The sequence below is a fragment of the Alligator sinensis genome, unplaced genomic scaffold (assembly GCF_000455745.1).
Source record: "Alligator sinensis unplaced genomic scaffold, ASM45574v1 scaffold1283_1, whole genome shotgun sequence".
In the NCBI taxonomy this organism is placed as follows: Eukaryota; Metazoa; Chordata; order Crocodylia; family Alligatoridae; genus Alligator; species Alligator sinensis.
Genome location: NW_005842091.1, coordinates 367,439 through 390,757, shown reverse-complemented (window position 1 = coordinate 390,757; position 23,319 = coordinate 367,439). Strand labels below are relative to the sequence as shown.

Sequence of the window (23,319 nt, the reverse complement as noted above, 5' to 3'; positions counted from 1 at the left end):
TGTGTCCCAGGAGATCAGAATGACCCATCAGAGGAAATGTGTGATCTCCAGAGGTGGCTATTAACTGCAGTGCTGCTTCAACCTCCTGGTGCTTCACTGAATAGGAGTTCATCCCCAGTTCAAAAAGAAGTAGCATATCCGTACTGCATTTAGGAAGGAAAAAGCATTAGGAACATTAACATGGGGATTTAACACTGTTGTGAAATGCTTTTATTTGTGAGAGTAAAATTAGTACACGAGGAAGCTTGTTCACGACTGATTTAACCACCTGACTAATCCTGCTGGGGTCTGTTTGAGGGACCAGGCTCTGGCTAAGGGGTGAAATGGAGCATAAAAAGCCATCAAATGTACAACTAGAGGGAAAAAAATTAAGCAGTTCTTCCAGTTCTTCAATGTAGGCCGCAATCTTGGACCCTTAAGCGTACTCTTGACCACAAACATGCCTGCAGGCCTACTGAGGACACGCACCTGCTTACGGTGAAGTGCACACTTGGCTGTTTGCAGGGTCAGAGTCCTTGTTGTGTTGCTATAATACCAGTAGCTACAATGTGTTTGGACTGAAATGTTGGGGTTTTCCCCGCCTGTTCTCCCTCCTGTCTCCCACTTCCAGACTTGTACTACTGCAACCGGTTTCTGTGGTGTGAAATGAGGGCCCGAATTAATCTACCAAAATATCCTGCCCATCAGAAAGTATCCCTGGCACTCTTGTATGTGAAAGGTCACAGCTCTGCAGAAGCTGAGCCTGCTGCAGGAGCCAAAACTTGCACAAACAGCCTTTGAATGACCTCTGTTCATGAGAGGGTTTTTTAGCTTGAATTGGGTTTGTCAACTTGTCTCTAGCTAGTTGCCTAATCATGTGGCCCTGGCCTTGTTCCCTGGTGCTTCACTGCATCAAAATACAACCAAACAAGTACATTCTTTCCTGTAAACAGTTGCTGTAGCTGCAAGAGCCGTGTTACAAGTTCACCAACGGTACAATTATGGTCAGAGCACTTGCAAATGGAAGGTAACTGTCTATGCACACGTTTCCCTTTGAAAAACAAACCAAACAACTGGGACTTTTCAAACTACCATAATGTAAACCCTTTGCCGCCCCCCTCAAATATAACTACAGTAAACATGCAACTAGAAGGGAAGACCTACATGACTGCATGTGGGCCAGGCGCTGGTCACCACCTTGTAAAACATTTTAGAAGGAATCTAGAAAATTCAGGCTGGAAGGGACCGCAGGTGGTCACATCTAGTCCAACCACCTGCTCCAAGCAGGACCAGCCCCAACTACATCATCCCAGCCAAGGCTTTGTCTAGCAAGGATGGAGAGTTCACAGCCTCTCTGGGTAACCTGTTTCAGTGCTTTACTGCCCTCCTCATGAGAGAGCTTTTCCTGATATCTAACCTAAAACATCCCTTGCTGCAACTTGAGCCCAACTTGAGGAACTCTACGAGCAGAGTATTCCAACTGGTCTGCAGTGCACATTGCAGCCCTTGCCTTGTTCTTCCCTGTCCGTTGTAGGAAGCGTCATTAATCATACACTTCGGATGTTATAACCATAGCTTGCAAGGACCTATCTGTATTACAGACAGAATTTTATTGAATGTGTGGTTACAACAGTTATTCTCAAATAGAGGTAGCGTAATAGCTGCATTTGAAATGAACAGCTAATTTTATTGGCTTTGGACTGTGGCCCTTGGATTGTTGCATGGTACTGATTTGTATTATACCTCCACACCAGGACATCTGAGAGAGTCAGGAAGGGATTGTTTTGAAGCAGTGTTGCTGCCCCATATATGACAACTGAACTGGCAAGTCCACAGGACTCCATTGGGAAAGAGAAATACCATAGAAGAGTTACCTACTTTTCTCCCCCAAAAAGTGGAATAATCCTTTTTGGCCAGGGAACACAGAAGTTTGGTAGATCAGCAGTCATGGAGGATGATTCTTGGCTAGGTACACTTCGGTTTTTACCAAGCCATCGTCTATTCTAAAGGACTTCCATGCTATATAAGGTCACAGAAAATATCCACTTCAGTGAACCAAGAATTCAACTTCAGAAAGAATCTCTCCCCTTGGAATACTTTGCAATAAAAACATGTTTGCTGCTTAGATTAAATAACTTTTTTTTATTCTACTGTGCATTTTTAAAACATACTACAAATTGGATGAAAAATTGCTTTCCTCCAAGATGCCAGACAGATTTTTTGCTAAACTGAGTCTTAAATAAGCTTTTATAAGTATAATAATATAAAACAGAAGGATCAGAAAGATAGAAGTCCAGTTGTAAAGATCCATAGTAAACTTATTTCTCTTTTACAAAAAAACAAAATATAATTACTGACCAAGCATTCTTTATATAATAATGGCGTGCAACAGTCACAGTTTTTAAATCTTTCCAGCTGCTAAAAAGACATACAGTGTAATTTTTTTCCTTTTCCAGAGAAGTTCTGACTGGCTTCAACGGGATCTGCCAGTTTGCATGAAAGTAAATTCACCCTCAATCCGGTTCTTGAACTGGGTGATAAAAAACCCTGCAAAAACAATTAAATTATGTAAAATATTTCAAAACTTGCTATTTTCAACATTACACAGAGTTTCCCACTACATTAACTGAAGTATCTTGCTTATTTTTATTACATATGCATGAACACCAGAGTCAAGTGCTCAAACTATATGGGAACCCAGAGACTCTGAGTTAAGGGGAGATTTGAATTTTTTTTTATATACAGAATAATAATTAAAGAAGAATTGGAAGCCAGCAAGCAACTTTGTGAAACAGGAGGACTGAATGGGTAGTGAAGTGCATGGTAAAAATTAAAAAATTGGGAAGTACTGCATAAAAACAGCACATATTCTAACAATGGCCTTCTTCAGTGGTGTGTATCTACTATAGTTACTGATCCCATGCTAGGAGATTCTGAGTACCATGTATTTTCTCTGAACACACCATTTGGGTGACTGATTACAAAAGGTAATATAAAAGGTCCTGATCCTGCATCTTGCATGTTTTATTTTAGTCACAACTGTCCTGTTTAAGTCAGTAGCTTGAAGTTAAGCAGAAATACAGTTTTTGCCAGATCGGGGCTTTGTAATGAGTAGTGGCAAGATGCTGTAGACCTCATTCGGGTTCTCTCTCGAGAAGGCCTGTAGAAATCAAGCGCCACAGAAATTGCCACCCTGGTGTTAAATTCTGGTGAGGACAATTACTTTCTTGAAATAATTAAAATGTATGTGTGTATAAATTCACACGCTTTTATATTTGTCAACAGGAGCAGTAGTTAGAAAGTTTTGACAGCTGTTGTTTTACAGCTGTTAAAAGCTTAAAAGGAATGTTTTCCCCAATGCAGAAATAAGGTTGTTTCCAGTTAACTGTGGTCATGACATATATGTATACTAACCTTAAAATAAATTTTGCTCCGTTCCAAAAGAAGGTGCCACTTTAATGCTGTCTTCTGCCCCTCTGTAAGGGTGAGGAACTCTTGGACCTATTGATATGATCAAATAACATATGTTTCTGGAACACAGCAGACTGAAGATGATCAAAATCAAAAGAAACATTAAAACACAATTTTCCTTTAAAAATATTAATTTTAAAGCTAGGGAATATATGCTTTAATTAGAGTAAGGTCTTACGAGGATGGGCACCATTTTAAAATATCTTAAATATAAAATTATTCTTATTTCTGGTAATTTGTTGGCTTCTCTGACAAGGGTAACAACTATATAAGAATGTTCAAACTTAATAGAGCAATGACTGTAATTTCAGGTTGCTTCATACAACTAGAAAGCTCAGATCAACTGTAGGAATCAGATTTCTGCTGTTATTTACCGTGCAACCTAATGTTTCTTCAGCTATACTGTCCGAGAGGTTGCAGGAATAAAGAGTGCCTGTGTGATCTGTAAGATCAACCAGTACATCAAAACTAGTAAAGACAGAGTTGGCGTCCGAGGGACTGTCACTGCAAAAAGTACATATGTTTGACGTTTCATTCACCACGTAGCGGCACCTTGAGCTGCAAGAAACAAGAAAAGAAAGAATTAAAACAAGTCTGTAGTTACTGCATGTTCCTACACCCCCCACCCCCTCCTCAAATAAGGCAAACACGTTCTGGGAAGGCAGCATAAAGGGCGGAGGGTGGGATTTGTCCAGAGTCTTCCCAGCCACAGCATGGGCACACCGGGCTTTTGTACGTTACGCGCCGCCTAGATATGTATGTCACAAAATGGCAGCAAAAATCGCCATTCCGCTAGCTTAGTCACATCTGAAAATACACATTGACCTTTTTTATTGTGGTAGATTTCAAATTATTGTGGTAAATTAAACCACCTCCAACATGTTTTATTTTCAGCCTGGCAAATTGTGCCAACAGGATTATTTGTATCATGATGGCTTTGAAAAGTGTGTTCCCAGACACCATGGCTGAATTGCTCCAAGCTGCAGGGAGGTGGGGCAGAGTCCAAGCTGCTGCCAACTCAGCAGTGGCTGTAGCAGGGTTAAGCCTTTAGCTTTGGGCTGCAAGGAGAGGGTGAATGACCTTGAGAAATGGACTCCATCCCTCATGCACGCGGCTAAGAAGGGGGCACAACCCTGGACGTCCATTCCAGTGTCTCCATGCCTCCACTCCAGTGTGGGAATCATTTTCCTTACTTAAAATACACACTCCAAGTTAGGATGGCTAATTCGGGGAGGAAAGGGTGCAGGTGGGATATGAGTAAATTCAGCATTTTTTGTCAGTCTGAAATTGTTCTCTGGGCCATCTAACCTTCCTCCAAACCCATACCTCCAAGAAACTCCTTCCCAGCCACAGTTCTTTATTTTCTATAATCAACATCTAGCACAGACAAACTGGCCCTTGCTCTGAAATCCTTCCCCCAAGACAAGAGACAGCAGGTTCTATTGTTATCCAATTCTGACGCTCGAGGGACCTCTCCAGTCTATGCAGCACAGTTTCATTTTACTTACCCAAAACTAGGTTAAGCACTGGTTCACCTGTGTTATATGGAATTAAAGAAAGAACAGTAAAGTTTCCCGGTATAAATATAAAGCAAATGGTTGCTTACCATCTGTTTCGTATAATTTTAGATGCATTGTTATCAATATTCAAGGTAGAAAGATAAGCATAAATAATGCCGTAGATGGGTTCAGGTTTTCCCTGATTCTGCACAGCTTTTATCTTCACTTGTTCCACGGTATAAATGTCAACTATAGACTGCACTAAAGATTAGAAGAGTTAAGTTGTTAAGTATATCCAAAAATACTAAGGACCAAAAAAGGGTTAGATCCAAAAGGAAGAAAAGACTTGACCTAAGCCCATCAAAAGCAACAGAAAGATTCTCAATTCCCTAAATCGGCTTTGAATCAGGCCCATAATTAAATATTAAAAACATAAAATTTCAATCAGAAAATCATCTTCAAATTTAAGATCTGCAACTCAGAGAGGGTAAGTTTTACTTTAAATCGTTTAAAAGACAGTACCTGTTCTGCTTTAATTTACATGTTTTCTTTTCTAAATAAATACATCACAGATGGTGTTTATATACTAATCGTTTTCTAATTTAGTCAAGTCAGTGCATTTCCAAGAGTGGCACATTCAACTGGCTGCAATTAGGCACATTCAAGGGACATAACTTTGTCCAGTAATTTGTAGAACAGCCCAATAACATATCAATCTGATGTCAGTGAGAGTTTCTCCTCCAATACACTCTGATTCAGTCTCCAAAAGCAAATGTAGCCCTACAGAACAGAATATAAAAGTAATTTCTATTCTGAAATACTTACAATTAATAGATTCTTTTGATTGATCCTCTATTTCATCATCCAACAGCCCCAATTCTGCAGTTTCCTTCACAAAGCTGAACATGTAATTTGCTTCTGGCGTGTCTTGAAAAATATGTAAAAAAAACCCCAATAAATATATGTAAGGTATTACAATGGCCACTTGTCTAAATTTTGAAACTACTTGTATTGTGCTAGCACCAATGTCACAGTTTGCAAAGAGATGCTTCTTTTTTCTTCTCTCTGCTAACCATCTAGGGAGTGAATGAAGGACATTTAAAAAGAGACCAAGAGACGAATCATAGAAACCAGAAAATCTTGGTCGCTAAGCACATGACTGTCTCTTGCCTGCAGAAGGGAAAAGACCCACTAAAACCTAATCCAAATGCTACTGAATCAGTGCCAGAATTCAAAGATAAAAGCTTAATGGTATCTGAAGGACATCTTAGAGCAGGGTGTCAAAGTAAATAATAACAAGTCTAACTCTTTACCCTAAGACTCACAAAAGTGAGGTACCTCTGAGGAAAGCATCAGAACCAGCTCCTTCGCTGTACTGCTGCTCATTCTACTGTCATAACCATGCCTATTTAGGCATCTTGTGTCATGGTGAAGGCAAAAGATTTCGTTAGGCTAGGTCAATCAGACATCCACATAGTTTAGGATGCTTTCCAAAGGTCTGTATCAGCTGTTGTCCGACTGTCCACTCTCCACACCCCAATATCTAGATCCTCAGCATAAAGTGTTTGCATAAAATGATCCCACAAACTCAGAGGGGTCTGGGTCTGCACAAAGCCCCCTTCTCAGCTTCCTTCTCAACCTACTTGTTATGATATTTGAAAATCTGAGCCTCAGAAGGGACACTGCTATTAATTTTACAAAACAAGGGTAATACCACATTTACACAAGACAAAAAAAATATAGAAAATGCTCCTCACTGGTAAAGATGACTTACAGCGTAGGCAGCTAGTGTTAGATCAGGCTGTTCTTTTTTATGTGAAAATTTATTTTTCTCATGTCTCCACATGCAGACAAGCTGCGAGTATGCCAAGCCCAATTCTGCACTCAAATGTTCATACTCACCATTCAGCAAAATCCATAAAAGATGCTTGTGTAAATCTGAGGGCTGAACTCAGCCCAAGAATTCATTAATCAAAACAAATTTATATTAGGTTTGCATTTTGAACCCAACTGAGAAAGGAAACAACAAATTCGTTCCACAATACTTAATGGACGACACCTACATATAAATGACTGATTTGACATTTCTGTTAAATACTGCAATGATAGATGTTATACAAAAAAACATAAACAGGCTAGCTAGAAATTAGCTGCTGTAGGTAGAGACATCCTTTAGATAAAATTACCAAATCTGACACATGCATTAAATCTGAAACAAGATAGTTCACATTTTCAACTGAAATATTTATGCACTGTAGTCCACGATAGTTGTCCTACTCCAACACGCATCCTCCAGGCCACAGGCCACACTCACACCTCCATGCTGCGCTGCGAGGGACCTCCTACCACACTGTATGATAGGCACCCCCCTTCCACGTTGCTGTGCTGTGCTGGCACCCTTGTGCTATGCCACATGGGCCCCTCTTACTCCCCAGCTGCAGGCTCCCTCAGCCTGGGGCAGAGGCAGCAAGTGGAAATTGGAGGAATAAGGGGGCACCCAGAGACCCCAGCAAAGTGATAAGGAAAGCATTGCCCAGACCAGGAGCTCAGTAGCTATAGGTAACCCCTTAGGGACCACATGCAGCCTATGGCCCATTAGTTAGACACAACCCTGGTCTACGATATATGATTTTTAGTAGAGAAGATGTATTAACAGTCCCTTACCTGGATTAGCTGTAATAATTGTTTTGGAGATTACAGTCGCTGTCATGCAGTTCCTAAATTTGTCAAAGTTTATTCTCACATCTGATGCAAATATGACTGGGCACAAAAACATGGTTCTTTGTTATTTCAGCATCCAGGTAAAGATAAAAACAGTAGCAGAAATGTTTCACAAAAACGAAGGAACGGCGTAGTACCTGTGTCTCGTGGCATCCAAGACTGTGCAAGCTGGATGGATTCATTATCCCAACTGAATTTTTAAAAAAAAAGTGTTTAATAGTGAGAGTATTGGGGAACATCAGTGCAAAATGTATGTTACAAATATAGGCAAACAAGGTTCCTTGGGCGAATTTGATATCTTTTATTAGACCAACCCAAATGGTTGGAGAATAGTTATTAAGCAAGCTTTCGGGTTCAAAAACCCTTTGTCAGGCTAAGGAAGCTGCAGCAGTTGCTGCGTGCTCTTAGTCTGATGAAGGGTTTTTGAACCCGAAAGCTTGCTTAATAACTATTCTCCAACCATTTGGGTTGGTCTAATAAAAGATATCAAATTCACCCAAGGAACCTTGTCTGCCTATATCCTTAGTCCAACACGGCTACAACCTAAACCCCTGGTACAAATATATATTTTTAAGCCTTTGTTCCACTAAGGGACATATTAAACAAAATACCATTATGAAATGGCCAGAGGCACACCAATCTAGCCTTTACGCATGTATGGACAATTCTGTGCAAGCTATTATCTCCATGTGCAAATGACTTGGGGCTTATCTACATAAGGAGGTCTAGTTTGCACTAAGCTGGAGCATATTAACTGTTGTGTTTTAGAGGATATACTAGCTCTGTGCACAGGGACAGCTGGCTCTTGTATATGGAAACAATTATTTGTACTGTAAAACAATTCCTAGGCATTAAATGCTCAGTGCTGTAGTTGCATATGCCATGCTCCTTTGTCCCCAAACTGGGCCTATGCTTTAAGGGACAGATATCAAAGCCATCCAGAGCAACTGCAATTTTGCGACCTGAAGCCAAACTCAGAGCCTCACAATTCCTCTCCCTCCATCCCATGATCCATCTCTTTTTGTTTACTCGCTGGCACCGTTTTCAAACCATCATTAGCCAGCACAAACAAAAAAGTGCTCTGTACTATAATGTTGGTCACTACAGATACACAGTTGAGATTTATTTGACATCTCACTGCCAGATGGTTTCAGCTATGCAAGCCAGGCACTGCCCTACTGCAAAGCGTTTTCAACAGTTTTGGCAGCAGCACCAACAGCTAGCCCACCTGCAGCTGTACTAGGACAATGAGAAGATGATGACCAGATGGATCTTGGATCAACTTCACAGAAGTAAAACAGTGTTGCTAAACTTGCGAAACAAGTCTTCACTGATGAGAGAAGACTCAACTACAGGCCCTGGATAAACAGCAGTGGTTGCAAAACTTCAAGGTGACGAAAGAGCACCTTTTTGGAGATCTGCACAGCATTCGCCCTAGCTCTGCTGCATAGATCACTGCAGCATGGCAGGAAAAGCAAAGCCAACCAAAGAAGCGTTTTGCGGACTCAGTGAAGTCCCACTTTGTTCATAGCAGGGTATCAACCAACTGCTGAAAATTGCTGACTGCAGACAGACAATGGCATGCAATAGTCCAAGAGCATGTCGACTTCTTTGAGTAGTGGCACAGTGCCAGAAAAGTGCACGCTTTTTGCAAGAAAAGCTCGTTAGGGCTTATGGTACAACAGTGGTAAAAGTCACAGACTGAGCATCAACCACAGAATTGTGGGTTGACTACAAAGCACACAGCTGAAGCTTTTGTTGCAAATTGGACAAAGTCATATGTTCAGCGCTAGGAATCATTTGACTGCTGACTCCTTAGGTTGAGATGGCTGGTTTGATTAGTCTTAGATGATTTGGGCAGGGATTGAAGATGAATGTTCGTGCGGGCATATCTGTACTACATGGTGTTTTGTTGGGCCTCTCACTACCAAGGCTGGCTGGCACCCAGCACCCAAGGACTAACTGTTCTATTTTCTTGTGTGCCCCTCTACAGCTTTGCGGTTATGTTGACCAGATGACTGTTCCCTGTTTAAATGCCAAGGTTGGTCCTTGTGCAGTTGCAGACTTAGGAAATTGGCATCAACATACTGTAGCTGGCATGACCACACACTACGAACACTATCCCACGCACCTGAATGGAGTCATGCAGAGTTCCAGCTCAGGAAACTCTTAAGCTGAAACATCACAAGGATATTTTGAGGCTACTGCTGATGGGGCAGTGGGAAAAGATTGCAACTAGAATCTCATGAAATTTTGGAACAAAAGGATCAGAAATCCTCTCACAAGAAAAAAAAAAAACATCTTTTCAATAGACATGCTCACTGATGATACAATTTCAGTGAAGCACGGTAAAACAGAGTCACACTTAGGTGCCATAACTCCAATTATGCCCCTAATAGGCTGAGCTGAATCTGCCCCAAATTATATTTGGAAGCACAAATAGCTGTACACCCAAAAGGCTGTGCAAATAAAATTGTGGGCACTAAAAGACAGTTGGGAAATTTAGCCATGAAGTGATCACCACATATTATTTTAAGGGTTTACTTTTATTCCATTTGGCCCTAAGTCTCCTTCTCTCTATTAATTCTGGTTGTCTCTCTCCAAAAATTTTATATTCCCTTTTGTTTTTGATGTTTGGTTTCGAATGAAATGCACTGTATTTGCAACTGTTTTAGAATAGCATGTGCAGAATTACTGCATACGTAACAGTAAGTTAACCTGACATGCACTAAGAGATTTAATGGTAGCATAACTTACCTATGAACATGCTTATAGGGTTGTTTAAAAAAAAAAATACAGAAAGGGTAGGCCTATGGTTGATGTAATACATTCCTTTGAATAAAGAAAACATCTAGTGGTCTGATTACAAACAATTTCTTTACTTACTCATATCACTGACAGCCTTTCCTAATTCATTTGGAGCTCAGCTTCATTCTTCCACTCTTGAACTATAAGTTTGTCAATAGCTCACAGGAATACATATTATAGCCAAGGTCACTTTATTGAATATCTTTTATATGTAATATTGTTTAATGGATATTGCTGCCATTTAATGGATATTGCTGCCTCATCAATGGCCAACCAATTAATAACTTATTTCAATTAACTGAAAACAAAATTATAGCAATATGAACTATGTTCAATATATTCTTTCTTTGCCTGTCCTTGCATTGATTTGTATATTTAATCATGAATTAGAGCACATTTACCATATCATTGGAAAGGACATCTCTGTTTCATCATACAGTTTGACTTCACACCTCTGACCTTTTCTTTTGTCTGAAGTGATGAAGTACTTGGGCTCCCCAACCTTTGAAAGGTAAGAAAAACTGTTACTCTAGTTAAGATGCATAGAAAAATGAAAAAGGCTAAGTCAAAGGAACTTAAAAAAAGTAACAAAGAAATGACAAAAAGTATAGACAATGTGATTGTGCTGTCTTTTACCTTTCTAGGAAAAGGTTAATTAATCTTGTTGTCATTTCAACAAAACTGAATCAATTTATGAGACTATCCACTAATATTCTGTTTTCTGGACAAAAATGCTCATTTCTGCACATCCTTGAAGCATGTAGCTGGGAGATGTCCATTCTCATCCATCTCCAGCAAGATTCTCACATTCTTGAATCTTTAATATTTTGTATATAGAGTAGCAGAGCTTTCAGGCTATGCCATGAGCTGGTGTATGCCAGCATGCATCTTGAATAAGTCCTACCATCCTAAAACTTAAATCACCCTAGATGCATTAACTAATATTTAGCTTATAAAATGTGGATTTGCATACATATGATGCAAAATCTGACATAAGTCATCAAGGTGTACTTTTGTACCAGATACAGCTTTGTATATATAAGATCTTGCTGTAAGTTGCATCTTGCTTATGAACACCAAAAATATTTTTAATCACTGTTATTCTTCCTTAGTCTTAACTCAACCTAAATTACTGCTGACTAAGGCAGAGGGGGAAAAAAATCACTCCAGCCAGTCATGACCTTATAAATCTATATCTACAGTGAAATCAATTAAGTCATCAGGGCTAAAGCAGAAAAGCATTCTTCATTTTGTTGTGACACTTTTAACTTACGAACTTTACTGCTGCAAGCACATTAATGATTCTTCCATCAAGGCTTTGTCCATTTGCAACAATGTCACCCAGTGAATAAAAATCTTGAGGATCTTTCACAGGTAGATGCAACAAGGAAAGTAGCTGGGTGCCCACTTCATAACGAGAACAAATTTGGACCACTGAATGATTCTCACTGAGCAGTAATTTGTAGCAGCTAAGTCGCACACATAAAAAAAGAGACATACACATCACTAACATATGGTGTCCAGTGAAATATTACCTCAGTTCATAGCGAACAATGCAGTCAATCTTTTTCTATATGATTTACATTGAGGATGATAAAAGGTTAGGAAATGAAGTTGCTTTATCTTTGTAACATGACATTAATTTTTCATCCTAATGAAAACTATCTGACTGCAATACACTTCATAGTTATTTACTATTGAGAAATCCATGTGAATTACTACAAATGTAAAACCCAAATCTATACTTCTTTCAGCACTTCATAAGTAATTTTTATTTGGTGATATGTGCTCTATGTAATGAAACTTTTACAGAGTGCCGAGTCATATACTATTAATGTCGCTATTTATCAAATTAACATAGCGTATGTAAATAAAACTGTTGGGGGCCAGTATGGGTAAAACTACTAACACCACATACACAAAAGGGAACATTAGCCAGAATAAGCCAGTTGCAAATGCCTGTAAACCACAAAAAAAGAAAAGGCTGTTGCTTTTCTAGCTCAAACAAAAAACATTCCTCCACCCATATCTCCAACTGGAATTGTCTGGCTAAGATTTTTGTGTATTTGTTCAGCATCTGTAACACAATCAGCTCTGAATTCATGTCTATGAGGTAGTCAAAAAGGATACCTGAGCTGGCTTTAAATTAGCTAGTTTGTGAATGTAAATTTGTGTATTTAAATTAGTTAGTTTGTATATCATAGCTCTAACTGCAACAGCACAGAGCTTAACATGAGCTAATTTGCTCAGCTTCTTTTGGCAGGTTAAATTGTTGCATTTAGTTCTGTGCTGCTACAGGTATGCAAACTACTTAATTCAAAATGACCGTGATTATCTCTAGATATATCTCGGGTATCTTCAAAACATGCCCCAGGTGAGTCTTATAATGCTAGCTAGTTTTACGAGGCCAGAGCAATTAGTCGGGCTTTTTCATTCCCCCATAGGATATTTGTTGCAATACTAATGAAATTAAAACAACAGTAATATCATTGAAACTAATTTTAAAAAAAAAATTATGTTTTCCAGCTAAAGACAGCAAATGGCTTCTGGTAAGATTAGTCATCCCTCCAGAAAATTATTCAGTATTTAATTAAACACAAGGGGATAAAGTCATTTTTGGAACAGACTCCATTAACTTCACAAGATTTTAGCCCAGTGATAAAGTTAGTTCTACTTAGGTAAAGGTATCATGAGGAAAGCCAAGAGTCCATAACACGACTGAATAGATCTTTCCCCTACAGTTGTTGAGTAATGTATATCAGTGTAGAGGATACAGAGAAATACTTGGCTATGTAAAATTAATCTTACAGTGTCCAAGGGGTATTGCCCATCTGTTTAATCTAACAATTAAACACCATGTTTCTTGTGACCATTCAAAAAAGGCAGACACTACTTTAAATTTACCTAGGAGTTGGTGGGTTGAATTTTTCTTCCTTTTCTGTCTCCTTTGTTTGTACTAAAGGATTTTCAATGGTAACTGAAATAAAGCATTGTAGTAATTTAATACTGCTTTTCAAAAAACTCACACAAATATGTACAGAGAATGCATCTGGAAACTAGTTAGTTGTTCCAGGGCATACTTCAAAACCACATAATCGTTACAAGTATTTTTTATTTAATGCATTCAGGATAAAATTAATATCTATGCAGAGTGTGTGTGAGAAGGCAATATGCCAAATTCACTCATGATCCTAAATTATTTAGAGGAAATAAAGAGATAAATAGCCCTTGGGCAGACTCTGCATAGAGGTGACTCACTCCAGTGCCCTCGCCCAAAGCCCAGCGATAATAATGGGCATCTTCCCACTGATTTCATGGGCCTACAGCTCAGAAAGGAAATACATAAATCAGAGCTGTGATTTTTTTTTCTTTGTAATTTTGCGATCATTTATGTTAACTTATTCTTAAAGTTTTCATGGGAATAAAAGTGTCAATTAAAAACATTATTTTAATACAGTCAATTGGCATTATATGTAAGAATTGTGCACAATATGAAAATGTACTTCTATTAAGGATGGCTAGATTCCAAGTAGCAAATTTTCTGTTTATTCACAGGGTTTTTGTTGACAACTTTGCTATATTTGAGTTTAAATTCTAAAATGTTTACTCCTCCTTCTCTTATACTTAACTGAACAATTTGTTTCCAATTAGGCTGTTTTCTAAGTCCCCAGAGGAAAATATAGTAAAACCGCAAACACATAACTGATTTAGTAGGGGGGAAAAAAAACTAGTCAAACAGAAATATGTTAAGAATAAACTCAAACTCACCACAGTCACCAACTCTAAAGCTTTCTGAAAGTGATCTAATATATTCCTCTCTTCCCCAAGAATGTACATTTATAAAGTAAGTTGGTGAATCTCGAATGGTAAAACTGAAGGTGAACCTTTCAGAGCCAATATCTGTAAACAGAAACAGTGCTTTCAGAGTCAGTTTGAATCAAAATATAATAACCACATCATGAGTCTAGTATTATGAGACTCGTCTAGGTTTTATCATAACGTTAAATAAATACAAGTTACTGTCCAGTAATCTGGTGAATACCACTAGAGGTCAGTAGTTTGGGTTTTTTTACAATATTAAGATTTTCTGGAATTTATATGGCTATTAGCAGTGTTATTGTCCAAACAGCCACTCTGCAAGTCAACTATGTTTGGCAACTTTCAAATGTAGTCAACTTGTATGCAAATTTTCCTTCCTTAAAAAAAAATAAATAAATAAAAAGTAAGTAGTATGAAACTTGTCACCGAAATCAAAAACCACACCATTTGCTGCACCCATCAAGATATATCTTTAATACGCCTATTATAATTATTATGAAGGATTTCCAGAAGTGTTTCTATTAGATACAAGCTGAAATTGGCACCATATCCCCCAGGCCCTCAGGCTGGGTTGAGAAATCTGGATCTTGGGCACTCCTGCTTTGGAGCTTTCCAGAACAAACTCTAATTGATGAAACTTGGCCAAACCAATGCTGGTCTTTCCCCCACTGTAAAAATAAATTCTTGACTATTTATTAATAAAATAAGAAGGCTGTTCATTATTTAAATATTCCTGAACCCGATATAAAGACTAAATAAAGCTAAAAAGAGCATTACTTCTTCTGTCTGGAAAGCCTTTGGCATCTGTTTTCCCAATAATCACACCAATTATGCTCTAAAAAAAAATATATATTATAGATTGTAAATATTAAACACAGATGCACATGATAAATAAGATTTCATGGACTTGTCATACTCTGCTGCTGATGATAAACATATTTTTGGCTGGGGACCATTTTAATATATTAATTCCAAACTGCCATATGAAGTAAGAATATAAACATTTCATAAAAATATAGAAACTAACACAAAATAAGAATCCTACATGTCCTCCCTATGTAAAAACCATAGAAGAAAAAAAGTTACTCAGAAATTTCCATATTTTTGCTGTCCCATAGTATCCTCCCCTCCCAGATTAGAAGGGTAGCAGAACAGTGAAGTGGTTCCCATACATGCACTGGACCAAGATCTCCTTAAATTCACAAGGGAGAGTCCATGGCATTCAGTCTTACTGTATTTTCAATAGTTATACTGCAACAGGCCCTGGACACGAGCACCACCCAAATGTTCTGAACACTGAACAAATCAAGGGCAACAAGATAGTTCCTGCCCCAAACAGTTCATAATTTAGTGTAAAAACAGAAGTTACATAGGCATACAGGTAATGCAGAGTACACCAGAAGCCATACAGAAGCACAGACAGAAACAAGGAAACAACGAAAGAATTTGCACACAAACTATTTAACACAAGGTAAAAGGAGGCCGATTTATTGTGCATCTGCTGCTGTGAGGTAACTGTCCTTGCGTGCATGGTCTTACCTTGTGGTAGATGCAAGAAGCTTAGCCCTTAATGGAAGAGGAAAAGAACAGAAAATGTGCCACCTTTCACATCTGCATGCATTTGCCCTCATTTTGAATGTCTGTTGCTTCAACAGCACAGGAAACCTACAGCTTGCTTAATTGCCATTTGCACATGACATTATTTCACAATTTAGTGGTCAACATAGACTGAATTCTGCACTAATTTACAAGCCTGTGAAACTCACTGACTTCATCAGATGTATATGGAGGATAAGTTGGCTCTGAATTAGGCCCCTGCTCCTAGTTTACTTTTAATCACTAGGTGGAGCAAGGTAACTGTCCTATCTTAAAGTTAGTTATTTACATGAATTCATTAAAAGCATGTGTGTGCAGCAATGTAATTTCCTGGGTCTTCTAAATTTCCCTCTTTCATTTTCTCTCAATCCATGTAGAACTGTTTCGTTTATTTTTTTTAAATCACATTAGACAGTAATTAAATTAGGTTCAGCACATTCAGTATGCCATGCTGGTAGTAGGAAATGCCATTTAATGTCTTCCTTAAAAAATAAGAATTTATGTCAGCCTCTTCTAGCAAAGTAAAATCCTATAACTGCCAAACAAAAATATGAATTTTGCTAAATAAAATGACATAAGCTTATTAGTTTAACATGCTAAATACATAATGATTGATCTTTTTAAAATTATCCAGCCATCAGAAACTGAGTCAGCTTTAACCTGTAGTAATTAGAGGTTTTTCAGATGAAAACAGGTTTACTTTTAAATAGAATCTATGTTAAGTGAACCAGTGGATCATTGTATTTGAGTGTGATTGTGAATGAGGACTTCAGCGAATTTTGCTGAGGGTAGGTAAAATTCATGAAAACTTGAAAAATACCTGGAAAAATACTGGTTCACATGTGCACACACACAAGCATACTTGGGGGTGCACAACACTCTCCCTTCTGGTTCATCCCTTTTATAATTACCCTTGTTGTTATTTTAAATTGACAAAATCATAAACCTAAATTGTCCCCTCCCATCTAAAAAGGTGTGGCAATACAAAAGATGCATGGAAAATCCATGTGTTTTCAACTCCATTTCCAAGGGATCCAAACTTTTGTAGCACATATGGCCCTGTAACTGTGCAAATACCCCGAGAACTCTAGAAAAATATGGTTACCACACCACAGCTTTCCACGCAAGGTAAGGTTCTTTATGTCTAATAATTATATTAATGCTTCGAGTATCTAAATACACATCAATTGCATAATTTTGCAGTAATTCAATATCATTATATACAATTTCATTTGAGAACAAAAGTACTATGTTGCTGAGACCTACGGGACGAGCCAGATTTGGATGCAGATCTGAAAGGGCAACAAAGTTCTGTGCTGAAATGGAGTATGCCATTTTTTTTACCTGTAAGTTGAGAAAACAAATTTAGATCAAATAATCAAAACAAATCACTTAAAACTTTTCATATTGAGATTAACAGAAATTATTTTCTTGAAGAAAGATGCTTTGACATAAAGAAATTACCAAACCAGTTTTGCTCCAATAGTCAAAAATAAAATCTTAAAAGCACATCAAGCCTTCTTAGCTAGGCTGTTTTTGTTCTGTTTGTATGTATGGGAGGTATGAATGTCATTATTCTACCTACATTTCCACGAAATATGTTTGAGATTTATTTTAATACTGAATGACGACTGAGGCTCTGACTGTGCAAACACTTAGATGTCTAACTTCGATCTGAGTAACTCCCACTGAACTTAATGAAACTGCTCATATACCTAAAGTTTTTTAGATGCAGAAAGTGTTTGTTGAGTTGCAGCCTTAATCTGAATCTCTGATTAAATAATACATCATTAAAAAAAAGAAAGACGAAGAAACCTGAAAGCCCTATTCCCTTAAGAGCGTTCTCCAGCAGCATGCAAAGAGACTTCCAGAACTCATTTCTCATCCCCATTTTGTTGTTTTTGTCATTTGCTAGGGCTTAAATTGAATTAATTTCTAATTCAAAACGGCAAATTTTGACTGTAGAGCAAGGGCCCACTCCTGTGAAACACTGAGCATATACCAAGACTTCCATTCATGTCACATTTGGATATAAATATTTTGTTGTCTTGCATTACGCTATTTTTTGATACCAGATTTCAGTGTTTCTATTCCAAAACTGCCCCAAGCATTATTGATACTTTCCAAACAGATTTCAGGTTCTTCCCTCTTTTGATATAAAAGATTCAGCAAGTTCTCCAATACATAAGATATCTTATTGAGTAATGCAACAGGCTAATGAGTACTATTTCACACATCTAGCAAACTTTCATCTACATAAAATGGGATTCCTTCAAGATGACTTCTCAAGGTCTTAGACAAAGCCAAAGAGGCTAAATAGCCCAGAACGTCCCTTCCAGTCTTCTATTTCCACATCCACGTTATCGACGAAATACAGAAAAATATCTGAAAAGAAGAAAGAGCAAGCCTTGAAGAACACTTTAAATGAAAACCTCAACGAAAGACATCAGTGATTTACTGCTGACTGCGAGTCTTGATCCTGCCCCCAGGTAGGGTGGCCATCATAGAGGACACGCCGGTTTTCTGCTCCTCTGTCTTCTCTTGATACGAAACCCAACGCCTTAACGTCCTCTATTTTTCCCTTGAACAGAAAAATAGAGGACATAAAGGCGTTGGGTTTCCTATCAATAGAGGACAGAGGACAACCGGACTGTCCTCTATGATGGCCACCCTACAGTAGGGTGGCCATCATAGAGGACACGACGGTTTTCTGCTCCTCTGTCCTCTCTTGAGACGAAACCTGGCGCCTTTATGTCCTCTATTTTTCAAATAGAGGACATAAAGGCGCCAGGTTTCGTCTCAAGACAGGACAACCGGACTGTCCTCGACAATGGCCACCCTAATCCCAGTACTATGAACTAGACAAATTCCTATTCACTTCAATGGGAAGAGGACTGTTCTCAAATATCCCAAGGCATTTATCAACATCCTTTCCTCAAACACAGCGTTAAATAATTTACCACACCCTAAAGCTGAATGGGGTAAAAAAAAAAAAAAAAAGAATGATTTTGAACAACCTATGCATCCAAAAAAATCAATAAATTAGAGAGGCAATTAAAGATTCAGAAGGAGAAAATGCTACTTGCTCAGGCAGCTAAAATGCAGCATTCGGTGCTATCAACCATTCACCTTTTCTGTGGGAAATAAGAGGACCCAATCCTGAGGTGGTGAGTTGACTTCAGGAGCTGAGCAGGGGGGTTGGTATAGCTCAAGACCTGCTCAGCACCACCCAGGATGAGGCTCTTTATGCCCCAGGAAAGATCAGCTAGGAGAGACATGGGTTTTTTGGGGTATCCTAGCCCGGGGCTTTCCAAGGGTGTCCCTCGACGTCAGCACCGGGAGAGCGCAAACGTGACGTACACGATAAACCCAAAACAGGTTGACCTGCTGCGGTCTTTCTTTGCAACAGAAAAAAAAGAAAAATTGCGGTTATTTTTCTGTAGCCCAAAAGAGCGAAAGCTGAGGGCATTTTCCGAGAGTCTAAGAAGATGGAGATCTACATAGGGCGGCCATCATGGAGGACAGCGTGGTTGCCCTCTGTCCTTTATGGATACGAAACCCAGCGCCTTTACGTCCTCTACTTTTCTCTTGAACATAAAAATAGAAGACATAAAGGTGTTGGGTTTCATCTCAAGAGAGGACAACTGGACAGAGGACCCAACCGTAGGGTGGCCATCATAGAGGACACGACGGTTTTCTGCTCCTCCGTCCTCTCTTGATACGAAACCCGACGCCTCTGTCCTCTATTTTTGTAAGATAGACATTTTTTTCCTGTCGCCGTGTTTTTTTTCCTGTCACAAACATGGTAGCAGGTCGGCCTGTTTTGGATTGCTGTGGATTTCCTCGTGGAAATCCCGGGGTCGATCCCGCGCGTCACGTCTGCACGCCTCCCGGCGGGCGCTAACATTGGAAAGAGAAAAGCACAGTGCGGTGTCATATCCGGAGAGGACCACCGGACCACCCTCTACGACAGCCATCCCTCGTGCCACGCCACCGCCACTCCGACCCGACAGCAACGGGGAGGACGAGGACGTTTTTTCCCAGATGTTGGTGGTGCGGAGCGTTGGTCCGCCTCACGAATGCGTGGTGGTGTAGGATGGCGGAAGGACTTCGTCGTGAAGCGGGCATCAGGGCTTACACGATCAGCGAGGCTGAGGGGGACCCCCACCCCTGCCAGCTTGTGGCCCCACAGTGGCGTTGAGGGTGGCTGAGGGAGGAGCCCGGCGCGCAGTGCGCATGCGCCGCCGGCCCCTTTCCCGCGCTTTGCAGCGCGCGGGAACCGGCTCCTCCCTCCGCTTGCGGGAGAAACACGAGGAACGCGTCACCGGCACGTGAGGCCCCGCCCCCGCCCCCGGCCACGCCCCTGTGCGCGCCGTACACGCGAGGGGCGGGGCTGCGCGCGTGCGGAGTGCGCATGTGCACACCGGTGTGAGACCCAGTGGCCGGCCGGCCGTGTGCGCGGGAGGGGGGGTGTGCGCAGGTAGCGCGCGTGTGTGTAGACACCCGCAAACCATGTGTAGGGTGTGCAATACACGGCAAACAATATACTGTTATATATACTATTATATAACCGTACAGTCTTTTATATTATATTACAATAATAAAGTATAGTATGTATGCTATAATGCAGCAATGTATTATATATCCTATTATATAACTCTATAATATAATATAATATAATAGCATGTATACTATAATGCAGCAATATAACATTTATCCTATTATATAACTACAATATATTACAATAATGTATAATATGTATGCTATAATGCAGCAATATATTAAATATCTTATTATATAACTCTATAATATAACAATAGTATAGTATGTATACTATAATGCACCAATATAATATATATCCTATTATAACTACAATATATTATAATAATAAAGTATAGTGTGTATACTATAATGCAGCAATATATTATATATCCTATTATATAACTAGATTATGTATAATATAATGCAACAATATACTATATATCATATATAACGACATATGTATAATATAATGATAAAATATATTATGTATAATATAATGCAATCATATATATCATACATAATGATGCATCTTGTGTATAATATAATAAAGTATAGTATGTATAACATACCTTATGTATATACCCATGTATACTATATTTGTATAGTATACATGATGTGCATTGATATAAACTATATACATTATATTGTATATTGTTTGTGTGTGGGTGTGTATATATATATATATATGTATAGTGTATTCAATATACACTATTTTACTAGTGTGCGTGTGTATATATAAAACCGGATATTGTTTATATGTGTGTGTGTGTGTGTGTATTACATAGTGTATTAAATATACACTATTTTACATCTGTGTGTATACACACACCAGATGAATATTGTGTGTGTGTGTGTGTTTACACACACAAAACATGTATACTATACATAGTATATATTGGGTATATGTGTGTTTACACAAAATATATAATGTATGTGTGTGTCTGCATACACAATATATGCTATATCTACTATCTACATATGGTATGCATATATATTATATGTGTGTGTATACACACACACACACACACACACACACACAGGATATACATTACACAAAGAAACACACACACAAAGAAACAAGAGCCTCCCTCATCTTTGGCTCTTGTAGACCTCCTATGTATACATACAGGTGTGTATATTTACACGCACATGCACACAAGGTCTACAAGAGCCAAAGACTGAGGGATTATTGTTAATGTTTTTGTCAACAGACTGTTTGCAGTGTTTCCCATCTAAACAAATTAGTTTTTGTTGAAAGCTGCCTCCCAGGGTAAGCAAGCATAGTCGATCTCAACACATCATCATAACTGCTCCTTCGTAAGCATTATTCTGCTCCGCTGCACATCGCATTTGTTTCCAAAGATCAGCCTTACAGAGAGGAGCTGTACTGTCTTAATAATGAAATCAGCATCTCTGCTGCGCAAAGAAACGGCCTTTTCTTGCAGCGGTGCTGGAGAATTGTTTTCTCTTCCTAGCAATAGCATTGACTTGTCAATACAACCCTGATGAATATGAACAGAAATAAGGGCAAGACATGTCTAGTTCTTGCCACTTGATAAAGAAGTCAAGGGTGAGCGAACAAAGGTCAGGGCTGAAACAGTTTGTATGTATGGCAAGGGGAAGAAATGATATGAGATTGCATCTGTCACCTCTTCAAAACATGCCGGGTGTCAAACGGTCAACACAATGCCGCGTCCACGTCATTTCTGCAGGTAATGTTATTTAAAGCCTTGCAGAAATGGCAGAATGATATAGGTTAATATTGTTTGATAGACTATAAGAGGGAGCAATTTAGCTGAGCAGGGCTTTCGTTCTTTTTTCAAACGAGATCCGATACAACCATGGTTTTTTCTTACCCTTCTTCCCCCTCACCCCCCTTAAAAACCACCACAAAGACCAAATCCTGCGTGCCTTATTTAAACAAAAAGTGCTCTGCGCACAGCAGCAGAGCTTGGCCAACAGGATCATTTCCAAATTCACTGAGGTCCGCCGCGACTGACCGCAGTGGACTTTGGATCAGACCCGGAGTCAGCTACCACGCGTGCAGTTTGGCTGGACAGCTCTTATAAAAATGCTTTTCCCTGCAGTTGGATTGCTCGCTCCAGCACAAAAAAAATATCCAACTCGTTGTCTGAGCTGAATTGATTTGCGTGTGTTTGATCAAAACCATATAGTTATTAGGAACAAAGCTTGGCCCAGATGTTCCAGTTTTGGTGTTGGCAATCCTGGGTGCCACGGCTCAATGCAGAGATCAAAAAACTTTCTTTAAGTTTCAGTAAGCGAGCAGCTACCTTGTCGATTTGGGTTTAGTGGAGCCCATAATAATGATGATGTAACACCCCACCGCAGTCTCTGTTTTTCATAGCGCTGCAGTATACAAACTGTAAACATGTCACTTATATCCTGGATTTTATATGCTCTTGATTGAAGGGTGTATTCCAAGATGTTAGTCTGCGACAATCAAGAGACCCCTCAAGGAAATGTGCCATAAAAAGAGCTCCCATGTGAAGGTACAAAGTGCATATCTTTGGGAGAATGTGTTTTATTAAGTTCTGTTTAAATGCATCCTTAACTGGCGCTTGAAGTATTTTGTGGGAACAGAGATGGGCCTGTTCCAAACCCCCTCCCCCTCTGAAGACCTACACGTTTTAGGACAGACAAAACCCCAAAATTCACACCTAGCCTTTAACGGGCTGAACCAGAAACACTCCCAGAAGTGTGGGAAAGTGCAGATCCCAAACAAAACGGTGTATTTCAAGCCCACTTATGTAGGGCAGACAGATTGCAATTGTAAGGCTTTTTTTGCTGCATCTAAATCCATTAATTGTTACCACACTTGAATTAAAAAGAAGTGGTGGCTTCATCATAGATTAGAAATGTATTT

General features: G+C 39.2%; 1 protein-coding gene across 2 annotated transcripts; it reads right to left on the bottom strand.

Moving 5' to 3' along the window:
* Nucleotides 1-2,392: 2,392 nt before the first annotated feature.
* On the bottom strand, nt 2,393-18,276 carry MEIOB (meiosis specific with OB domains). 2 transcript variants are annotated; one of them, XM_025204675.1, is made up of 14 exons: nt 18,150-18,276; nt 17,160-17,237; nt 15,075-15,132; nt 14,247-14,378; nt 13,383-13,455; nt 11,752-11,947; nt 10,880-10,980; nt 7,808-7,860; nt 7,614-7,709; nt 5,775-5,876; nt 5,057-5,210; nt 3,825-4,008; nt 3,394-3,480; nt 2,393-2,526 (listed from the first exon to the last, which is right to left on the bottom strand). In XM_025204675.1, the coding sequence occupies exons 2-14, from the start codon at nt 17,226-17,228 to the stop codon at nt 2,398-2,400; spliced, it is 1,434 nt and encodes a 477-aa protein (XP_025060460.1). In that variant the 5' UTR covers nt 17,229-17,237; nt 18,150-18,276; the 3' UTR covers nt 2,393-2,397. The 2 variants fall into 2 exon arrangements, with proteins under 2 accessions (XP_025060460.1, XP_006024074.1); XM_006024012.3 differs by lacking the exons at nt 15,075-15,132; nt 17,160-17,237; nt 18,150-18,276 and adding an exon at nt 15,677-15,819.
* Nucleotides 18,277-23,319: the final 5,043 nt, after the last annotated feature.